The sequence below is a fragment of the Podarcis muralis genome, chromosome 11, assembly GCF_964188315.1.
Source record: "Podarcis muralis chromosome 11, rPodMur119.hap1.1, whole genome shotgun sequence".
In the NCBI taxonomy this organism is placed as follows: domain Eukaryota; kingdom Metazoa; phylum Chordata; class Lepidosauria; order Squamata; family Lacertidae; genus Podarcis; species Podarcis muralis.
Genome location: NC_135665.1, coordinates 10,965,066 through 10,972,782, shown reverse-complemented (window position 1 = coordinate 10,972,782; position 7,717 = coordinate 10,965,066). Strand labels below are relative to the sequence as shown.

At 43.7% G+C, this 7,717-nt stretch overlaps 1 protein-coding gene across 2 annotated transcripts in view; it reads right to left on the bottom strand.

Annotated features, from left to right (window-relative positions):
• Positions 1-2,636: 2,636 nt before the first annotated feature.
• Positions 2,637-7,717, bottom strand: part of LOC114606797 (kelch domain-containing protein 3-like) — an 80,752-nt gene continuing 75,671 nt past the window's right edge. For both annotated transcript variants that reach the window (XM_028749363.2, XM_028749362.2), the window contains exon 19: positions 2,637-3,677. In XM_028749363.2, coding sequence (XP_028605196.2) covers positions 3,573-3,677 — 105 coding nt within the window. In that variant the 3' untranslated portion in view covers positions 2,637-3,572. The remainder of the gene's footprint in view (positions 3,678-7,717) is intronic.

Here is a 7,717-nt window from a genome sequence, read left to right as displayed (position 1 = left end):
GTGAAATTGGTTCCATTTAATGGAATAAGATCACAAATAGGATGAACCATAATCAAGGTTGATTATTATTGTCCTGAGATCCTATGTAGAGTTATAGGTAAAGGTAAAGGACGCATGGAAGTTAAGTCCAGTCAAAGGAGAATATGGGGTTGTGGCGCTCATCTTGCTTTATGCCTGTGGGAGCCAGCATTTGTCCACAGACATCTTTCTGGGTCATGTGGCCAGCAGGACTAAGCCGCTTCTGGCGCAACGAGACACTGTGATGGAAACCAGAGTGCAGGGAAATGGCATTTACCTTCCCGTCGCAGCGGTACCCATTTATCTACTTGTACTGGCGTGCTTTTGAACTGCTAGGTTGGCAGGACCTGGCATAGAGCAACGGGAGCTCACCCCGTCACAGGGATTCGAACTGCTGACCTTCTGATTGGGAAGCCCAAGAGGCTCACTGGTTTAGACTACAGCTTCACCTGTGTCCTGAATAAATGAGCACACAATCACTGATAGGTCCACCTGCCATTGTGAGGCTCAAAGCAATGAAGATGATGCCTCCCCAGCTGTTGCCATTGGCTGTGGGTTTCTTGTGATGTCACAAAAGCCCTTGGCAACTTAGTGCATATAAAGACAGGCCAAGGGGAAAGCCCTTTTCTATTTCCAGCAGGACACACCTGGCAATGGATGTGACATTCAACCCTGCTCAGGTTTCTGCCACTTGGAGGAGGCAAACTGGTGAATGGAAGGAGGCAATCCTCTGGCAGTGGGATGCTAGGGAGCGATAATAAGGCAAGTTACTTTCTTGAAGTCTGCTGGTACCTGTGGTTGGAAGCTGTTGGACGTTTCATGATGAATCTAACAGTAGCTTCTGGCACAATGGCACACTGTGATGGAAACCAGAGCACAAAGAAACACTGTTTACCTTCCTGCCTCAGCAGTACCTATTTATCTACTTGCACTGGTGTGCTTTCAAACTGCTAGGTTGGCAGAAGCTGGGACAGAGCAACAGGAGCTCACTCCATCTCGGGGATTCAAAGCGCCGACCTTCTGATTGGCAAGCCCAAGAGGCTCAGTGGTTTAGACCGCAGTGCCACCTGTGTCCCTCTATAGGTGCATGAGATCTATTGAAAACCTATGGAAATGTATGCTGTATGTTTTTCAACAATGGAGGTCAAAGAAGCAGTGCCCAACCAATCTACTGAATAAGGGAAGTGGGACAGCTCCTAATCCATCGGTTGCCGTTTCAAGCACAGAAAAAGAACTGGAAGGCTGGAAAACCACTAGAGTACATGATGACTTCAGTTTCGTACTGAAACATGTGTGTTTAGAAACATGGGAGAGAAGGCTCAGTACCTCCCGAGACAGAGGCCAAGACTTTTAAACCATTACAATTTTAGACTGAATAGCAGCCTTGCTAGAGTGTAGCTGCACCTGCAAGAAACAAAAAAAATGTATCAATAACTATCTATGTAGTTGTTGGCAGACTTTGTTTTGAGATTTCCCAGGATTTGAACAGCATCATGCTAACTGAAGCTGAATAGAAGCCTCTTCGATTGGGGAGGGGGGAGGGGGCTAAACGCTATAGCAACCATTTTTCATGCTAGTTGGAACTTTAGCATCCTTACAGATCCGAGGGAAGTGCTTCAAGATATATAGCTTTAAGGGCTCACCATAGAAGACCGATGAGATGACATACTAAATTCTTGGAAACGTCTTCTTGTTGATGTTGGGGGATGGGAGAATAAGTCATTGATCTTGTATTCCTGAAGAATGATCTGCTTGGAGTCAAATGCCCCTTAAAACAACTCTCTATTATTTAAAATGCTTCCAAGGACAAAGGCAACATCCACTAAGAAAGCTAAGCTTTTCCTTTTTTTCACTATCAATTTTGATGTGATTATGTGTGTGCGTGCGCACGACAACCCTCAAAACTATCCAGAGTAGCTCTACCAAAGTTAGCAAGATATCTTCAAAGCAAATGGTTCTCAATAAATTCTAGATAAAAAAATGTCCTACTGTGCAAAGCCCCTGTAGGCCTGGCCATAAATCACTTCAGTCAGGATGGTCTATTCTATCACCCAGATACCCAGAACGTAATTTTAAAACCATCTACCTATAGAGTGACATAATAACTTAAGTTATTATGTAGCTACATGCAAGGCACTGCGGACTCCAGTTGTAATGCTTGTTGTTGTCCGACTCTTCGTGGCCCCATGGACCAGAGCATGCCAGGCACTCCTGTCTTCCACTGCATCCCACAGTTTGTTCAAACTCATGCTGGTAGCTTCGAGAACACTGTCCAACCATCTCGTCCTCTGCCGTCCCCTTCTCCTTGTGCCTTCAATTTTTCCTAACATAAGGGTCTTTTCCAGGGAGTCTTCAAATCTCATGAGGTGGCCAAAGTCTTGGAGCCTCAGCTTCAGGATCTGTCCTTCCAGTGAGCACTCAGGGCTGATTTCCTTAAGAATGGATAGGTTTGATGATCTTGCAGTCCATGGGACTCTCAAGAGTCTCCTCCAGCACCATAATTCTTTGCCTATTAAGATTGCTTAAATTCCCAGGGAAAGTTCTACTGGACTTATTTCTGTGTTGCCATGCTTAAGTTGATGATTAATGTGATGTTCAAGGCACTAAATAAACAAATATTATGAACACAAACTTTATTCACATAAAAACTTTCATTTTCTTTCTCTCACTGTATGGCACAAGGTGCTTTCTGATCCTCAAACTACCTGCAGGAAAGTGATTTTCAAATAATGACATCAATGGTACGATATGTGTTTCAGACTCTTCCACTGGCACAGTAGTGACCTATCTTTGATTCCAGCATGATTGTTCTACCAATCCTCCCAAATCAAGATGCATTAACACACACACACACACACACACACACACACACACCCCTACCTCTTACTGGAAACTCACAGAACACATAGAACGCTATGACACTCATGAAAAGTTAAGAGTTAATGTGCACAGATCCAACATGCCCAAATTTTTGACAAGGAGGAAAAAATGAATTTACATTTCGCCCTTCCTCCACCAGTCCTTTCCTCCTAAAGTCATATGTTCTCAGTAGTCCTCGGTACTGTGATTTCAGATAGTAACTTCTACCACATAAGGATTGGAGCAGAATTCGTGGTCTCCTAGTGTATCCCATTCCAAAGTCTGAAAAAGGGAGAGGGAATCAAAGCGGCTTTCTGATCATAATCTCTCTCCCTGTTTCCTAGCTTTGCAAATCCATTAATCTTTCTTAACAAGAACAAATTTCCTAAGTTATGAATATAGCATTATATTCATTTTGTCCATTTTAAAATGCCATGTCAGCACATACAAGCACCTGAGATATATATATATATATACACACATATAAAATACTGAATCAAAAACTCAGAATATTTCCCAAAGTGAGTGGGGATTTAATTGAACCATCATCCCGGGGCCGGATGGAAAGTTATCGAGATCAAACTTCAGTTTGTATGGTAACGGGATCTTTGTTACATAAGAGCTCAGTTGTTCAAGTGGTGCTGTGTAGCTGCTATGATCTAGAGCATGTGACCAGGCTTTATTCAGCAAACGGTTCACATTCCTTTGAACTGCTGCATTATAGAAAGGAGCTGCTGATTGCGCTGATAAACGCTTTGCTGTTCGTCTCTCAATCTTTCCTGGTCATTGAGAATCTCTTCCTGTGACAAAACAAGAAAACCAGGTTTTAGATTATTTTTTGGAGCCACGGGAATGAACTGCAAGATAGGACATCTTCCTTTAGACCTGCCCCGCAATGCTATAATTTGAGCATGTGTTTTACAACCTATCCATGTTTCTTGCAAAAAACATATAACAGGTTGTTGTTGTTTTAAAAAAGACAAGTCTCTGGGTTGTAGTTAACACTGTGTAACACTTGCTTATGCAGCAAGACTTCCTGTTACTCTCCCCTCGCCATCATCCATGCTCTACAAGGTCTCCAGGCACAGATTTTGAGAGGTGCATGGGTGGCGGCAGGGAAGAGAAGGGAGAAGTTATGTTGGGCAACAGGAAGCCTGCTGTACAAGCAGAACAGCGCAGTTGGATACAACCCTCTGTCTCAGGCCATGAACACATTAGCTGCTTAGAACACAGTGAAGTCATCCCACCGTTCTCCTGTGCTTCAAGTTGCATTGGTACATTGCAGTACACGCCAGAGGGGGGAGTGGGCCTATGTTAAGGGATGCTAGAACTTGTAGTCCCATGACATCTGGGGAATCACAGATTCCCAGTTCATGCTATGGAGGATTAAGTCGAGTTGAAAGAATCCAAAAAGAATTAAAATACTTGATGGCAAAATCCAACTCCAGAGTGGACCAAATGAGGCTCTGTTGGTTTCTCAATGGGCCAACTCATAGAGAGTTTATTCATTACTGAGTTGCTGGTTGTACCTTGGAAGTTGAACGGAATCGGTTGGAAGTTCATTCGACTTCCAAAATGTTTGGAAACCAAAGCGCAGCTACTGGTTGGCTGCAGGAAGCTCCTGCAGCCAATTGGAAGCTGCAGAAGCCCCGTTGGACGTTTGGGTTCCAAAGAACGTTCACAAACTGGAACACTCATTTCCGGTGTTGCGGCGTTCGGTAGCCAAAACATCTGAGTACCAAGGTACGACTGTATTTGAAGCTCAACAGTTCACTCTCCTTCTCAGGCTGAGAGAAAAATGGCGAAAACAGGATATATATTGGGAGTTGGACAGTATGATTTTTGCAGCTGCTGCTAAGGTTGCAAAACAATGGGGCACAGGACGGAGCAATGGAGAACTTCTGAAACAACAGTGGGATACTAGGTCCGCCCAAGGCATGATGGAGGACAGCAACAACCAGGAAAGGGTTGACATAATATTTTACAAGGATAGGAAGAAACATCACGGACAGAATAATTGCCACGCACAGGGAGAACAAGGATATAGTTTGAATGCTTCGCCTGTAGATTTATAAATCATTTAATGTGTCAATGGGAATAGAAGTCGTTAGTATTGCAGTTGTTGTATAAGGGAGTGTAGTTGAAATTAAAAAGATTTTGGAAGGCAGAAATAAAGCAAATCATCAAACTATCAATTCTAGCATGCAGGAGGCCAACTAAATTGTATAATTTGGCATCTGAAGGATTGGTTTTAGTAATTGTGTTATAACTTGGCATTTTTATAATGAGGCTATTATTGGATTATTGTAACTGAAAACTCATAAAAATTATTATAAAAAACCCAAACTCATAGAGACCTTAGATAGGCCAACTGGCTTATGCTTTACCTAAACTAACGTTTTCAGCTCAGGTTCAAGTGGGCTTTCAATGGAGCAGTTGTTTTAAGCTGCAATCCAATACCCACAAGAATATGCCCAGCTGAATTCAACAGAGCCTCTGAATAGATGCACAGACCGAGCTGTGACTCTGCCATCAGAGGCACCAACCGCGATTCAATTCAACATCACAAAGACATGTGATGTGCAGAGAGGCACCCTGAATCCAGAAGATCTTGAAGGTGCACCTTGTTTGCAGTGCTGGTGTACTGCAGCATGGGTTACATGAGTTAATAATAATATTATTATTATTTATTTATTATTTATACCCCACCCATCTGACTGGGTTTCCCTAGACACTCTGGGCGGCTTCCAGCAAAATATTAAAATACAATAATTCATCAAATGTTAAAAGCTTCCCTAAACAGGCCTGCTTTCAGATGTCTTCTAAAAATCGGATAGTTGTTTATTTCCTTGACATCTGGTGGGAGGATGTTCCACAGGGCGGGCACCACTACCAAGAAGGTGCCTTGTTCCCTGTAACCTCACTTCTTGCAGTGAGGGAACCACCAGAAGGCCCTCAGTGCTGGACCTCAGTGTCCGGGCTGAACAATGGGGGAGGAGATGCTCCTTCAGGTCTACTGGACCAAGGCTGTTTAGGGCTTTAAAGGTCAGCACCAACACTTTGAATTGTGCCCAGAAATGTTAAAGTGTGGAGAGGATCCTTCTTGGGAGGCGAAGGTTAGAATGCATGGCTTCTTAAGTTCTTCCAACCTTGAGGCTATAGTTTGTTTGAGGGCTCTACATGGAAATGTCAAAAAGGCAGACATGTGGAAAAATAGTCCTCTGCAAAAGTATCAGTCTGAAGAGATTCTCTCTGAGAGCAAGTGCAGGCTGATGTAGGTGCCTTTGTTGGGAATTCCATTCCACCCTGGCTGCAGATATGTGGGAATGTAACATGTCACATGTCTGTTTACATTCCAGCACAGATTGCTGGAGTCCCATGAGCGGAACAGCCACTCTGTATTGCTTTTGTTTTTCTCTCTCTCCGAGAAGAACGACAAGGAGAGAGGCCATGTATTTCTTTGTCCTGATTTACCGTATTTTTTGCTCCATAAGGCGCACCTAGTTTTTAGAGGGGGAAATCAAGAAAAAAATATTATTGAAATATTTTTCCCGCTCGCTGTCTTGGCTTATTTAGCCGCGCACAGCCTCTCCGGCCGGGAGAGGCTGTGCGCGGCTATGGCAATTCCCCCACCGCCCGCAAAAGCCCACAGGAGCCGCGCACCCTTTAAGGAGCGGGCAGCTCCTGCGGGCTTTTCTCCGAGGAGGGAGAAGGGACTGACTGCCTCTTGGGGGCTTTTCCTGCCTGCCTCCCCCCTGCATTCGCTCCATAAGATGCACACACATTTCCCCTTGCTTTTTAGGAGGGAAAAAGTGTGTCTTATGGAGCGAAAAATACAGTATGTATAATAAATGCATAGTTTAGTATAGTGTCCACGTCTCGAGCCTGGTCTGTTGTGTGTTTACTCTGCTGAGTAATGTGTGCTCTTGCATGAGTCATGGACGCACGTCGGAGGAGGATGACTGATGGATCTCCGCAACAGCAAGACTGAGAAGGGAGACGCTCCGGCTGGGGCCAAGTCAGCTGGCTTTCCATCCCACAGTTCAGACAGCCTTTTCCCCACTGATTGGGCGCATGCCCACACCATTTTGTGACCTCAACTCTTATTCTGCTCTTTTGGCAGCCATTTTCTTCTATGTCATGTCCTCACAGCGGTCATTTGGGGACTGGTTCCCATGGTACTTTCTCAAAAACTCCAACTGTACTAGGAAAAGATAAAAAAGGGCTGTGGAGAGGACTGTTGTTAGGCTATGGCTCAGTGTTGCAAAAAAAAAAGTGCTGAAATTGATCTAATTTTGGTTATTTATGCCATAGTTACCACAGTCCTGGAGGGAGAATTATAGCACAGTTGTGTTGTTTTTACCATTTCTCAAGATGCCTGGAACATACCGTACTTGGATGTGCTCTCAACAAAGAAAAAGGAATGATTCCGACTTAGATTGGTAGCTGCACACCCCGATCTGTATGACTTCAGGATAACTTATTTCCAAATAAGTGAGCAAAGAGTTCTCTTAAACATTTCAAGATACATATGGATTTTAAGAAAGATTTAAAATGACATAAAAAGTAAAGCTGCTTTAGTAACAGGCCCATATCTTTCTGAAGAGCAGAATTATGTGGTTGGTTTAAAGTGAACCGCAAAAATGATCTGAAAAGCATATTTCAGAACCTCCAAGTGTCCCTATTTTCCAGGGACGTCCCTGATTTAGAGAAGCCATCCCAGTTTCTGATTTGATCCCCGAATGTCCCACTTTTCCTTAGGATGTTCCTATTTTCATTGGGAAAATGTTGGGAGGATATGGTGTCTGAAGGCAATCCAGTATAGGGAATTTTTTTTTAA